Source organism: Zychaea mexicana (assembly GCF_025766255.1).
Source record: "Zychaea mexicana strain RSA 1403 chromosome Unknown BDB00scaffold_85, whole genome shotgun sequence".
Lineage (NCBI taxonomy): Eukaryota > Fungi > Mucoromycota > Mucoromycetes > Mucorales > Lichtheimiaceae > Zychaea > Zychaea mexicana.
In genome coordinates this window covers 50,847-65,906 of record NW_026516748.1, presented here as the reverse complement: position 1 = coordinate 65,906, position 15,060 = coordinate 50,847, and the positions used below count along the sequence as shown (strand labels likewise).

The window sequence follows — 15,060 nt, the reverse complement described above, 5'->3', positions numbered from 1 at the left end:
GTACGTGTAGCCTGAAGTGAGCACATTGCAAAGGGGAATGTCAGAGAGGTTGCATTCCGAATGCCTCGGGACACGACAGACCCATAGTACGGTGTGTCCAGAGTGTGCTTGTCGGTGTAACATGGCATCACCTGGGCTGGCAAGTGACGCTGTCAATTTTCTTTTTTTCCTTTTTTGGATCAGTTGACCAAGCGAACAGATAAGATATAAAAGCACGGTCTGGTTTTACAAACTGTTTGGACAATGCATTGGCGCGCAGTCTTAGATGAGTCGCCATGGAATCAAACGATTGCATTACAGTATTTGCAGGACCTAAAGGCACGTTACCCCTCCATAGCACCCATAACAGAATAAGCAACATATTTTATTGGGGCTCAGAGCCCTCAATTTAAAAAAAAGAAGATATAAAAGCACTACATCATGGAGATAATTTTTGCTACTTTGCTCCTCTCTCTCTCTCTCTTTCTTTTCTTTTGAATCATGGAAATTGTGACCAAGATTTCGAATGCAAAAAAGTACCCGTGCACAGTGTCGACGAGCATAACGATGAACCGGGATGGCCGCGTCCAAAAGTTCGTCGTTTCAGCCAGGACTACCCGTAGCAGCAGAAGCAGTGGCAGTAGCAGTGACAGTGGCAGTGGCAGCAGCAGTAGCAGTGGCAGCAGTGGCAGCAGTGGCAGCAGTAGCAGCAGTGGCAGCAGTAGCAGCAGTGGCAGTGGCAGTGACAGCGGTATGTAGTAGTAGCAGTATGTAGATTAATAAAAGCATATTTTTTTTTAAAAAAAAAGGCAGCATTGCGCTGTATAAAATCAAAAGATACGTCGCCGTATTTCTGCTGTTACGTACCCGTGTGTGTGTTTTTGAGTGTGTTTTTCAGTAACTTTAGTCATCAGGCATGCGAACGGGCCCACGAGAACTATGGGGACTCAGGCACAGGATATGATTATTAGACGCTAAAGTCGCTTCCCAACTGTTGTGACGTGCTGACTAAAGCATTCATTGGTGGTGAAGACCGTTGGAGTGTCCGATGGATACAAGGGATTATCGCGTATATTCGTTGGTTTGGCCTCGTCGCGGCCAGTAGTAGATGCATTACTCGAGAAATCATTCCGAATGTCATGGCTAAGATGCACAAGGCTTGTTGCCGTGCTTTCCACATTGGATTTACATCTTACGACGCTCAGGATAAATCAAAAAATGAACGAGGAGACGCGTTTAATACCACTACTACGTATGGAATGCCACCAACTGCAAAATTCAACGCTCAGTAGTAGAGTGGTATAAGGATACCGGGATTCCTCGGGCGGAAAAATGCTACGACACCATTCATTATACCAAAATGTCTCCGCAGCCGACAACAGCAGCAACAGCAATTGGTTGTCAATAAAGCAAACTCATAAGCCTTACCAAAGAAGGGGTTTCATGGAGCGCGCAAAGCGAGGACATCTTTGTTAAGGACATTGGCTGGTACAGTACAGCTACTCGACCGCCTACGATAAAGACCAGATGTTGGAGGTCTGACGCACGTTCATTGGTAGCCATACGCCAGAAATTCATGTTCACTTTCTGAAATCTTTAAATGCTCTGGAAAGCTTTCCAAGGCTTTCGAAGGCTTCAAAAAACATCAGGTTACGATCTTAAGCATACGACGTAATACGAGTCACAGTAGACATAAAACTATTTTGCCGTCCCTGCTACTGCCTACATATGTGCTGCCAATCATCCTGTATACCCTGACTGCTATCTTCACATTTCAAACAAAAGCCAAAGTCATGCTTGCTAATTACATATTTCGAGTAGTGGATGTAAGGAACAACTCATGACGACGCGCTCTATAATTTCTTTTAACGTCACATCGACAGGTTGTCGCTCCCTGGCGGTGCTGCTGCTCTTCTTTCTACTCCTTCTGTTCATCGACATCCTGGTTGTTGCGGCTGTGTCCCTTGACCGTCAATGCCACTTCTTTCTTTGAATCGGCCGCTGTGGCATATTTTGACTTACTTGGAGTGAACTTGTAGCGATTTCCATGGTATCTGAATTGGTGCCCTGGAAAAATTCTTGGTGTTACACACACTTCTGAAGAGTTCCCACTCGACTCTTGCCCCTTTGCATATGGTACACCGATAAGAGGCAAGCTTAAGTGAACAGAAAAAGAGCGAAACTCATCGTGATTGCCAAGTAGCGAGATGAGACGAGTGTGTACATGGAGCCTAGAGCGTCTACAATGTGCAGGTGTTATTTGTGTGAAGCATGGCCCTTGAGAGATTGCCATCCATTGCTCGCGATCCTTGTGCAACATCGGATGGTCAAACAGGTCAAACTGTGACGCCTACAAAAGAACTGGACTCGACTGCGCATTTCCTTCTTCCTCACTGTCGAAAGATCTTTTCCACCTTTTCCACTTCATTGAACGATACCAATAAAAACCACTTTTCAGCTTCTTTATTGAAGGGTTGCCTTCTGTTACTTGATCCGAGTGGGTGTACGTGCAGAATCAGTATTCGTTATTGTTTTCGGCGTACATTTGCGACTTTCATTAGGATCTTTGTGACGCAGTGCACGAGTCGCTATTGCAGCGAGCCCTATCCGTGAGCGCACTACAAGCCGTAAGTTCTTTACCGCAGTGCACTCACAAAGTAAGTATACACGTAATTCCCCCCTTGACAAACTACTCTCACCCATCTTCTTCTATTTGAGGGCTGTCTTCTACTACTTGGGTCCGAGTGGGTGTACGTGCAGAATCAGTATTCGTTATTGTTTTCGGCGTACATTTGCGACTTTCATTAGGATCTTTGTGACGCAGTGCACGAGTCGCTATTGCAGCGAGCCCTATCCGTGAGCGCACTACAAGCCGTAAGTTCTTTACCGCAGTGCACTCACAAAGTAAGTATACACGTAATTCCCCCCTTGACAAACTACTCTCACCCATCTTCTTCTATTTGAGGGCTGTCTTCTACTACTTGGGTCCGAGTGGGTGTACGTGCAGATTCAGTATTCGTTATTGTTTTCGGCGTACATTTGCGACTTTCATTAGGATCTTTGTGACGCAGTGCACGAGTCGCTATTGCAGCGAGCCCTATCCGTGAGCGCACTACAAGCCGTAAGTTCTTTACCGCAGTGCACTCACAAAGTAAGTATACACGTATTTCCCCCTTGACAAACTACTCTCACCCATCTTCTTCTATTTGTAGTGATTTGTTATTGGGAGGTGTAGGTGAGCGCACTACAAGCCGTAAAGTTCTTTACCGCAGTGCACTCACAAAGTAAGTATACACGTAATTCCCCCCTTGACAAACTACTCTCACCCATCTTCTTCTATTTGTAGTGATTTGTTATTGGGAGGTGTAGGTTCCTTTGGAACTGAGGCTTGGGGAGACCAAGGGAGAGCAACCTCTCCTTTGAGGAACGAAGGATTCATATACAAGCCGGCCATTTGCAAGCAATAATAAATAAACTTGTTTTCTTCTGTCTTTGTGTACAATAAATTTTATTGATTTCGTTTCTACTCTCTTGAAGTGTTTTGTAACTATCCTGAGCATGGGCTGATCAATTGACTATTATAATAAATGCTTTTCGAGGAGCAGCTTGCTGCAGAAAACGAGACCAGCCTCTCTATGAAAGAAAATTATGAATTGTGCATTTACCGGTGTGGTTCCGTGAATAGAGCGATCCATTCATTGATTATACAACCAGAAGTGCGATCTCTGGCGTGCCGATGGAGATGTTCACTTTTGAAAATTTGCCGACCACAGTGTACCCAACTTTAAAAATCAATGTAAAAGAGCTTTAAAAAGACGACATCCATCACCGTCATCAATTATCGAAGATTGTATCATAGTAAAAAAGGCTGTTCGACGAGTGCCTACATCTGCAAATGCATGTGTCACTGCTACACATATGCAACACCTGTAGTAATGGCGCTGATACTTGAGGCATAGTCATAAACTGATTTTTTTTAAAACATACGCTATATCTATGAAAATCTTGCTTTTGATTAATGGCACAGCAAGACGTTAAATGCTTCATTGGTAGTACACATTGTATATACATGCACATGTTAAGAAACATCTTTGGAGTTTGATTTGATACAGGTAGCACCATCTATCGTATATTCCACACGAATGATAATAGAACTTGGCGGAGACATCAGTAGTGAACCGGGTAAGGTATAACAAGATTGTCATCATCTTCACGTATACTTTTGCAGACTGTTCGTTTTATTTGTTATACACATGCATTGTTAACGTACTTTCAATCATTGATAACAGTTCCCAACTGCCATTTGACTTTCGTAATTCTGCTACTGCCATCTTTCATGCCAGTTACCGCCAATAAAAGACCTCTCCAACGCCAACATGTTGGTAAAATCCTGTGAAATGAGAGGAGGGACTGCGCCTGAGAGAGAAAGGGGATGATACTTTTGCGGGGTGAGGAAGGGAGAATAAGGCAGCATGCCTTATTGAACGTTTGTTTACTTCCGTTTATGTACGTGCGTGTGTGTTTTGCGTGGGAGAGAGAAAGAGCAAGAGAAGCAATAGTAGTCAAAAGTATGCAAAAAAAAAAAGAACAGTGCATTCCGATCAGATATCCGTTTTTATTGTTGAGGAAGAATCAGCGGCAATACAAGAGGTACTCGTACCAGCAGTAGTGCTACTATCACTGTCACTACAGCCCAAACTGTTATTCGAAGGAGCAACAGCAACAGCAGCAGTAGCGGCAATACCATCCTGCTGTTTCTGCACATAACCATGCAACAAAGTATACCACTTGTCGAATGTGGGCTTGCTGACATACAACTTGTAATCGATCAAACGCAAAAAAGCCAACTCGGCCGCATTGATTTCATCAATGTCCAATCCAGAGATCTTGGCCCAGGCGCGGTTGCGATAGTTCTTGTCATGCAGATACTTTGATGCGACCATGAGGGACGCTAGAAACATGCGCCGGCCACAGCACACGATGTCGTCCAGCCGTTCAGATACCTGTCGTTTCTGCTTTTTACGCGGAGGCTCTGGGAGCTGGTCCTGCTGAAGCTGTTTTTCGTCGTCGTCGTCGTCGTCGTCATCTGAAGCTTGTGATGAAGGTGGAGTAGGAGGTAGGACGACCGTTGCGGCGGAAGCAGCAGTAGCTGTTGCATTGTTGTTACGGCGGACAAGACGTTCATGGACAACTTTCTTTACTCGAAACAGGTAGAAAAGACTTATTTGGAGTGTCGAGTAGGTGGTTTTGGAGCGTTTCAGGATCTCGTGAATAAAGTTGCGGGTAGACATAATTTTGGCCTGGCGTTGGCTATCTTGTAGGAATCTTGGATGCCATATCGAATCGATGATTTCGGCCGAAATGTCTACAAACAGTCAAGAGATTATTTAGAATACTATCCATCGAGATGACTGATCAACCAAGACATCATACAGTTATGTCCTTGTGTGTTATGTGGCGAGAAGTAATATGGAGAGAGAGAGAGAGAGAGAGAAAAAGGGAGCAGCAGCAAAGCGGGTGTCGCTCGTCTAGAATGGCGCACGTTTGCTCGCTCGCGTATGTATACAATGTGTGTGTGTGCTCTGGTGCAGTACGTATGCAAGTGCGTGTGTATGTGTGTACACAATCTCCTTTTCTTTTCCGCCACTTGACTTGGCTAGCATTACTCCCATCTTCACATCTACTTCATCCGCTGCTACACTCTTCCTCACTCGTTCAACTCGTGTTTATTGCACAGTACTCACCCACTAGTTTGCCTATCACCACCGTTCGTTCCTGTCGTGATGAGTGCAAAAACTGTCTGTACTTTTCACAGGGTTCTTCATCGGTCGATGACAATTCGCAAGTATTCGCAGGGTTGCTAGCTGCACTGCTGGCACTGCCGAGGCTGGTGTTGCTGGCTGCGCTAAAGATGCTACTGGACGTACTGCTAACACTGCTGATACTACTGGCGGTGGCGGGGGTGGCTGATGGTATTCTTGAACTGTTGAAACCGGACGTATAGTGATACTGCTGTTGTTGTTGTTGTTGTTGCGGTCGAGGATAAGCATTGTCGTCGGTCATCATCGTCGTATTTGTCGTAGTCGTAGCAGAAATGGCGTATGTACATGGTCGCAGGGCGGAAGAGTATGCGCGAGGGTTGCTGAGCGAATACAGATTCGGATCGGTAGAGTTGTAATAATCGAAAGTACAAGGGTGGGCATAGAACGATAGTGGAGCGGGAGCAGTGCCCCTCACGTCGGGTCCGGTGGGGGCCGGAGCGGGCTCAAAGGTGGTGGTCGATGGAACATGGACATCAAATTCAACCATTTGTTAGGGGAAAGGGGAAGGAAGATGAGTTTGGGCTCTGTGAAAAAAAAAGGGGGGAGGAGAGGGGAGGAAGCTTTGTGTTAAAGGCTAAAAAATATATATCTTACTTCTTTACGCTGGAATATATTCTTTTTATACTAGACTGGGGGTAGAAGAGAGAGGGTAGAATTATTGAAACATTGGGGCAAAGATAAGGGAGAATGGGAGATGAACAGAAAGAGTAGAAAAGTCGATCGATGGAGTGTGTTTACAGTGGTTGTTGGAGTATTACTTTTTAAAAGATTGAAGCAATGGTAATCATGTCCACGGTTGTCGAACGGTTGTTGTTGTTGTTGTTGTTGTTGCTTTTGGTCTTGTTGGTACACCTGGAAAGGGGCTGGCTGGCTGGTGGTGAATGAGAGCTGTGTTGCTGGTTAGTGTTGCGGGTGATTGGCAAAGAGGTGAGTGTCGTGAAGCGGAAGCCGCAGTCGAGTAATAACGAGAAAGATAAGCAAGAAGAGAAAATCAGGGAAAAAGAAAGAAACGCCCACTTGGAATTGTGTTTTATATGGAAAAGTGCTGCGGACTTTTTTCCTTTTCGTTATATTTTGGGGGGCAGGGTATGGTTGGGTTGAGTGAGAGAGCGATAGTGGGGGGGGGGTAAAGAGAGACGCCCGATTTGGAAACACACACTGTGGCTTATGTCTTTGCACATGCTGCTGCGCAACAACAAACCCAACCGGCGTTGCTGGGGGTCTCAGCCCTTTTCTCAACACACCTTGTTGCTTCCAGGTTCACACGTTTCGCTTTTGAGCGTGCCGGACACAAAGACGGGATGACTCGCGACGAGCAACACAACCACAACTCACCACCCACCAACCAACCAAGAACAACAACAACAACTACAACAGCAGCATCAACCAGAGTATAAACGTGACCAGCCCCATGATGACGTACTGGCTATTTGCAACCCGTTTTTTTTCTATCTTGCAAAGAAGGACGCCATGGTCCTGCGCAGATGCACTGTGTATGGTTGCACTTGCTGTTCAACAAGGAAGGAGGGTGATGTATCACAGAAAGCACGACATTGTTACACGACGAGTCGTTCTTGTTTCGCACCGGATGGGTGGGTGTTCGGATATAAGATCAAGTCAGCCGCCCGAGCGTTTTGTTGGTGCGCCCCACCCCCACCCCCTTACCATCTTTCTGCCTGCTGTCTAAACTTATGCAGTCCTCTTGACTGATAGTCATCAGAAGAACAGAAACATGGAATAGTGAAATATTAAAGTGGATGCCTGTGACTGTTACTGATGAACTAACCATGAGGTCTAGTGAAAACGAGTATATCCAGACGTCTCTTTGCTCTATCGCTGAGAAGTTTCTTTATACTTCTGTGTTGCTATGACGATGCGCTGTAGATCTGGTATGCTTAGTAGTGGGGGTTACGATATCCACTCATCTTTTTCTTCTGACTTGGTATCTCGATAGGAAACATGGCTGCTCAGTAGTATTAACAAGAAAGTATAGTAGCCTGTCTTATATTCTGGTGTATGAAACAATAATTATAAATGAGGTTCGCTTTTTTAATGTTTAACGACTCAAAAGAAAGGGGATAGGTATGCTTAGTGTTCCCACATTAATTAGATAGATCTTACTAGAACTTACTGCGTTGTATGCAGGAGGGGTGGATTAGAGAAAGGAGCTGAGAGCGAGAGCAACAGCATCTTTCAAGTCTCACGTTTACCTACTTTTCGATAAGGCCACTTCTTTCTCATCGTAAACCAGTTTTGATGCGCTGCTGATGATGATGATGATGGTGGCTGTGTTGAGAGGCCTAATTGTTACTTGGTATAAAAAAGGTAGCCTAATATCTTTGCGCACCATTGTTGCTCTTGTTGCGGCTTTTGCCTCCTTGATTTGATTGCTTCAGAAATCAGTTTGTGTAGTGTGCTACTACTAACATAACCAGTTCCTTGCTTTTTTATCGTGATCATCTGTAATTTGGCTGCAGTAGCATATACATATTTCTAGTAAACAACAAACAGGCGACACCGCATTAGATGTCTTTTTGTAATGATACTGGTTGGGATATGGGTTGCGGTGATTATAGCTGCTGTACACTGCTACGGAAATGCCTACGGTGTTTTGTGTTTTAGTAATCACCACCATAACAGTTGCTGCGAGTTATCAGAAAAAAAAGCTCTACATAATTCTTGTCAGATATTTTGTCTAATTGCTGCAGGCAGCACAGCCTTGACAAATCACATATACTAGTTAATAATTTGGAAAGGTTTAACACTCTCACTTGTTTCAAAGCTTGACCACATCCTTCAAAACTTGCAAAGGATTAACTTGCAAAGGATTAACTTGCAAAGGATTAACTTGCAAAGGATTAACTTGCAAAGGATTAACTTGCAAGTTATCATTCGCTGAATGTTTGACGCAGGTGTTCCCCAATACGTTTTGTGATGTAGTTAAAACCATGTTTGTGCCATCATTGTCGCAAGAAAGGTGAATGTCCCACTCTAATTATCATAGATAGCTGGAAAAATGAAGTCATTCTTGCGAGCCTACTATAACGGCTTTGCTTTACTGATCAATCGGTATCATCAAAAAGAGGCTATACTGTAACTTGTTGTTTATGCACTCTTGGTATGGTAGTAAATGTACACCTCATACATTTCCTTTTTGATCATCAGCTAGAGGTACAGCACAAGTCGCTTGCATTAGTCAGCGACACTGTGAATAATTTAAAATATAAAGCCCTAATCATTTTCAAAATATGGCGAATTCAATAAATTGAAAGAAAGAGACGAATATACATAGCCGTCATGCTGTTTGATCTCTATAAAGAAAAATTCAAAGACAAAGTGTGATGATATGCTATGTCGACGGTACCATGTAGCATCCTGTACATACACTGTATTAACGTACATCCTAATGCAGTTTCATATACTTTATGCTCCTGCAGTTGCTACGTATCTCCTCTTTAATTTACACATTCAACGTTGTTATACAATATCCCATTTAGTCAGAAACGCTTGCGTGTTCAAGTGCTTAAACTAGTAGTTCCGCATCATCATCTTTCTTTCACCAAGAACTCCCAGAATGATAGATGGGAGTCTCAAAAGTGTACGTAGCATTTTTTCAAGATTTGAAGCTTCTGCAAGGTAAGAAGGTTGCGTATGTAGCAAGATCTTTTTTCTGTTTCAAAATATCTGCTACCAGCAATAAACGCACTTGATTGTGACTCAATGGAGAAGTGTATACAATATGAGAACAGCCAAGTAATAAGTAGATTTACTTCCACCAAAAAACCTAGTCTGTATATAAAGACGGGTTGGTATTAGTTTAACTTTACATTGGAATCCAAACAGCAAGACGCGGTTTTTATAAAAGAAATTACAAAGTATGTAGATTAGTGTATAATGATATATTTCATTTATGAACTGTTTTCATGGTCTTCCGAAGAGCTGATATGTGTTTTACAGAACATCAAATGGATATTACAGAATAAAGCTATACTGTAAAACAAAGCGAAAGCATCCAGCGTTGGCCACGTAGCAACACATTATCACGCTTGCAACAAAATACATCATCAGATGTCTTTTGATAGCTTTTATTTTCCTAAGCAACGAACATTCACGCTCAAGGCTCAAGGATAAACAACTACTGTATCACCAGTCAACGACGACAATTCTCCCAGTGCATCGATGTATCGTACCGATGAGGAGTCTTTAAACCGTGATCGTACATATCAACGCTACATACTGATGGATTGCAGCTCAAGTGGATATTAGGAAAAGCTTCCTGGTTTTGGCAGCAAGCGCTAGGATGTAGCACAATGTACTCAACATGAACAAAATGTTTCTCCATGGCTGCTCAACAAAGCGTTCCAGCCCTGACGGAATAAATTAAAGGGAGTCAAGTAAATGGGCATCCAAACTTGTTCTGGAGAATAATCACTGATATTCACTTTCTCCAAGATGCGTTGAACTTTTATCAGAAAGTCCAATATCGTCAAAGGAATTTAGGCACGTTCGTTAATTAATTTTCAGTATAGTCAGAACGTACTGTATGTACAGTACTTTCTTGTTTTGCCGTCAGCGCTTGTGGCAAATTGCACGTGCTCTTGGGTGCATAAACTTGGGATTAATCACACTTGGTTTGTATAAACTGTTGATGCTGCGTTTCTGTAGATCGTCGCCTTAAATTTTATATATACACGTAATTGATGGTGTATTTTGCATTGCCATGACTTAATAGTATGACTAAATTGATCTTATACAATAGGAGTGACAAAAAATTAGTACTGTATATAATAAGTAACGAACAAAAGCTCTGACATACTGGTTATCAACATTTTTAGTACGTGTTTAGATATTATACTTATGGCGCATTTTCTTTTGTAGGTTGATAAGGCAACGAAAGCATAAAAGGCGGATCAAGATGAATCTCCTCCACACCTTCGATTGATATAAGGCATTCAGACATTTATCCGATGAGTAGTCGACCATACCGTCATCGCCAGTACTATTCGTCTACGAAATCTTACTTATTCGGCCACAGTATCGACAATTCTCGACATAAAAACGCTTATGTTTTAAATTAGGATTACAGTTTATAAGGAAATCTTTCGATCATGACCTAGATACAGCGCTGTCATGGACTATATATTTTCTGCTTACCGACTTCCAAACTGAGTACATTCAACCACTCATGCCGTAACATTCAACTGATAGTGTCTAGCCCTGTATTATTTTGAAATCCTCGTCACTGCCACCGTTACAAAAACAGTAGCAAACATACGTCGCTTTCAGTGTTATGAAGTTTTTGAAAATGTGATTCGAGTTTACCGTACGAAAAGAAAAAAAGGCAACCATTTGGACAAGCTGTCAGCAGAGAACCTGATCTAGCAGACCTGAGCAACTTTGTATCATGTAGTATAGTAGTTAAACTCCAGTAAAAGCCTCAATCATTTGAAATGTGGGGAGATAATGATGTTCGAGTCACGCATACATACGTGTACAAGATACGGATACGGACATCTATCCATCGAACAGAGCAACAGCTCATAATAGACCCAGATGATGTCTATGAAGCATAAACACTCTTATCTGCAACTGAGCCATTTTATAGGAGCTATTCGGCACATGTTATTATACGTCCGTAGATCGTGCCTAGTTCGATATTACTGGGAAACCAATGCATACATATATTGAAGCAGTCTTTTAATTGGTATACGTTTTTACCGTGCAGATTTGTGTATGTGCATACATTAGTACTAGCATTAGTGCTTGCATTTGAGTTTTGGAAAATTAGTCAGGGTTATTCGGACATTCTGTAGACGCGCTAGATGCCAAGGATAAAGATGGTCGGAACTAAGAAGAGTCTTTAAGGTTGACCTTGTTCCATCAAATTCGTCGAAGCATTGGAAGATCGCGGTAGAGCAGGAGTCCATGGATAATCCGAAAGAAAATGGTGAAGCTCTTGTTTGCATAGAAAATTATACGCCAACCTGTGATTTTTTGTATCATGTATGATACTGTGTAAAAGGAACTATTTTTTTAAAAACCCGCATGTGGTTTGAACAGAGTTTACTTTAAGTTTTTACACCTGTATAAAATGTTAAACAAAGTTAAGGTCTGCAGGAGTGTTTCTTTATCTATTTCACACGAGCCAAAACAGAGACACAAGCCCTTATTATGACTACTGGAACGATAGGTGAGGTGTCAAAGACAACTCATTGTTTTCCATGCAAATATCATATTCTAAAAGAGCTATTTTCTCCGCATACTCCATTTCTCATAGCCAAGCATATTACCAACGATCCGGAAAACGTAGGTCAAGGCGAAGGACATAATTTAAAAAATATAAGCTGTTTCTGAATATAATGTTGCGTTGTAGCTTGTTGCCGAAAGTATCAAAGGATTATGTTATGCGAACCCGCACTTGCGATGGATCCCAACCGAGCGCGGTAAGCTGTTACTTGACGGATATCGGTACTAATGATACTCAACCACTTTATCTAACACACGATATATACTACTACACAAAGTCGTCTGCAGGGCCGACATTAAAACCGTAGCCCAAAATCAAGTTACTCTCATTGCCGGTGGTGGATCTGGACATGAGCCCGGGTATGCTGGTTTTGTGGGTGACGGTATGCTGGCAGCGGCCGTGTGTGGCCATGTCTTTGCATCTCCTTCTTCCAGTCAAATCTTGGCCGCCATTGAACAGGCTCAATCGCCGCATGGCACATTGGTGATTGTGATGAATTACACGGGCGATTGTTTGAATTTCGGTTTGGCGGTGGAACGTGCGAAAGCGCGTGGGATTCTCGTTGATATGGTGATTGTCGGCGACGACGCGGCTATCGGAACGAAAAGCAGAGTCGGACGTCGCGGTTTGGCTGCCACTCTTATGGCCGTCAAGGTGGCCGGTGCGTTGGCGGCTCAGAAAGGGTATTGTGTCTAAAGAAGCTGGAGAGGTTACAATGAGTACTCACACTTGCGAAATTTTTAGATCCACACTGGAACAAGTTCGTCAAGCTGCCGAATACGTCAATCAACATTCTGCCACATTGGGTGTAGCTCTTGATCACTGCCACGTACCTGGTTCCACCACTGTACAAAAGCTGCCCGAGGACCAGATTGAGCTGGGTATGGGTATCCACAATGAGCCTGGTATTTCCAAGCTGGGTACGTTGCCTGCAAAGGAACTCGTTCGCAAGATGGTCACCATGTTGACGGACCAGGAGGATCAGGAGAGAGCCTATTTGAAGCTAAGCCAAAACAGCCCGGTCGTTTTGATGGTGAACAATCTCGGCAGTATATCAGCCCTTGAATTGAATCTTGTTGTCAAAGAAGCCGTCGAATCTGTTGTGGAAGGAACGCCTGCTAATCTGTCAATCGAACGTGTTCTCGCCGGCACATTCCTCAGCAGTTTGAATATGCCAGGCTTCTCAATCACCCTGTTGCGACTGCAGGATGATGACCAGCAGCGACAGCAGTTACTGGATTTGCTCGACCAAAACGTGATGGTACCCGGATGGCCACGCACCTCATCGGCATTCTTACCTTTCAGCACAGATATCGCTATGACAACCGTTGTTGGTGCTGACGATAAGAAGCAAAAAGAAACAATCGCAGCATCTGAAGCGGATGAGAAAGCAAATGACCAAAAAGGTATTTTATGCAGTAGAACTTATGACTCACTCTCTGATCAAATTGGGATGCATTGTCATGTGTAGACAATTCTCAGGTTCTGGAAAATGCAATTCAAAATGCAGCCAAAAGCGTTATTGAGGCTGAGCCAGAGGTTACATCGTTTGATACTATTCTCGGTGATGGTGACTGTGGTACCACCTTGAAGTCTGCGGCAACAGGTGAGCGATGGATTTAGGGACGAAAGATAAGCAGGGACCTGTGTGCAGCATATAAAGCTTCATATAATATAACGCAACATCAAAATGATAACAATTGTTCTTTTATGTGCAAAATAGCCATTACTGAGGCTCTGCCGAGGCTCCCATTGTTTTCCGCACCTCAGACCATGCTTGCGTTAGCTGATATTATCGAGGGCACCGTCGGTGGAACGTCATCTGCCATTTACTGCATTTACCTGAGCGCGCTCGGCGGTGGTTTGTCCAAGTATGGCAGTAGCGACGTTGAACAATGGGCCAAAGGTAGTACAGCACGATTTAAAGTAAAGGAGCTCTAAACATCAGTAATTAATCCTATAATGCTTACCAATCTAATAGCATCATCTCATGCACTCGATGCCTTGCAGTCATACACCGAGGCACGCGTCGGTGACCGGACTCTGATGGATAGTTTGATTCCATTTGTTCAAGTGCTCAGTGACACAGGCAGTATGGAAGAAGCTGCAAAGGCTGCAAGAAAAGGGGCCGAGTCGACACGGACACTCGAAGCTCATATGGGACGAGCATCTTACATTGCTACACAAGACGTAAAAGAAGCCTCACTACCCGATGCTGGAGCATGGGGTCTTGCTGCACTTTTAGAAGGACTTTGCTCTGGACTGAAACAACAATAAAATAAAAGTGATATCATGAAATAATTGTGAACATTCCCAACACCTGTCGTCACAATTTTTTATTGCATGTATCTTCATTATGCTCGTGTGGGTCTAAAAGCTTCTCTTCATGTATTATTATCATTAAATGTCTTTGTCACCAACATCTTTTTTTGCGTTTAAAAGTTCGCACATTTCTACCATACATATGATAGCCATTGAGCCCGCCAAACAAGACACAGATCATCATTCATTACTCGTTACTACTGTAAAAGCCGATCCTTTTATCAGGATGGCTTCTTTTCGCTCGAATAAGCTGTAACCGTTTTGGTGTAAAAGGTAATACGCTACGCATAGGATCTTACTGCTAGAAGGGATTTGCCTTTTTTAAACTGGACGTGACGAGCACACTGCATTCTGCTTTTACGCGATCTACGTACAGTATTCTTAAGATAACTAGTATAATTCCACCGTCTATTCTTTTAGGTCCCACTTACTAAGTGGCAAGCTTATGAACAAACTGTCTATGTGCGTAATGTTTATCGCCACATATTACGCAGCGGAAGCCGATGTAGCAACGCAGCCGATCTATCACTAGGATTATGTACAGAATGTTTTTGTGGCGTGATGTCCGAGTTATAAAATTTACTGTTGTTGTGCTGAAAATTGAATGGAAAGAGGGAGAGGGGTTCGCTTTCGTCTGTGAAATATCGTTGGCTGTACATGTATGAGAGGAAGAATGAATGAGGGTGTGTT

General features: G+C 43.2%; 2 protein-coding genes across 2 annotated transcripts; one reads left to right on the top strand and one right to left on the bottom strand.

Annotated features, from left to right (window-relative positions):
* Positions 1–4,733: 4,733 nt before the first annotated feature.
* Positions 4,734–5,808, bottom strand: BDB00DRAFT_736639 (cyclin-domain-containing protein; the record flags this gene model as incomplete). Its single annotated transcript, XM_053118398.1, has 3 exons — positions 4,734–5,018; positions 5,154–5,344; positions 5,724–5,808. Coding segments are annotated over 3 exons (561 nt in total), but the record flags the coding sequence as incomplete, so codon positions are not given.
* Positions 5,809–12,178: 6,370 nt separating this feature from the next.
* On the top strand, positions 12,179–14,364 carry BDB00DRAFT_842512 (Dak1 domain-containing protein). The gene is made up of 6 exons (XM_053124894.1): positions 12,179–12,244; positions 12,326–12,731; positions 12,793–13,454; positions 13,520–13,654; positions 13,772–13,954; positions 14,030–14,364. The coding sequence occupies exons 2-6, from the start codon at positions 12,433–12,435 to the stop codon at positions 14,323–14,325; spliced, it is 1,575 nt and encodes a 524-aa protein (XP_052975827.1). The 5' UTR covers positions 12,179–12,244; positions 12,326–12,432; the 3' UTR covers positions 14,326–14,364.
* The last annotated feature ends 696 nt before the right edge of the window (positions 14,365–15,060 follow it).

Excerpts from the sequence above, each read along its gene's own strand:
- BDB00DRAFT_842512 (XM_053124894.1), top strand. The coding sequence starts at position 12,433 with ATGCTGGCAGCGGCCGTGTGTGGCCATGTCTTTGCATCTCCTTCTTCC. Across the intron at positions 12,732-12,792 it reads GCGTTGGCGGCTCAGAAAGG|ATCCACACTGGAACAAGTTC; the intron begins GTATTGTGTCTA and ends CGAAATTTTTAG. Across the intron at positions 13,955-14,029 it reads CGTTGAACAATGGGCCAAAG|CATCATCTCATGCACTCGAT; the intron begins GTAGTACAGCAC and ends CCAATCTAATAG.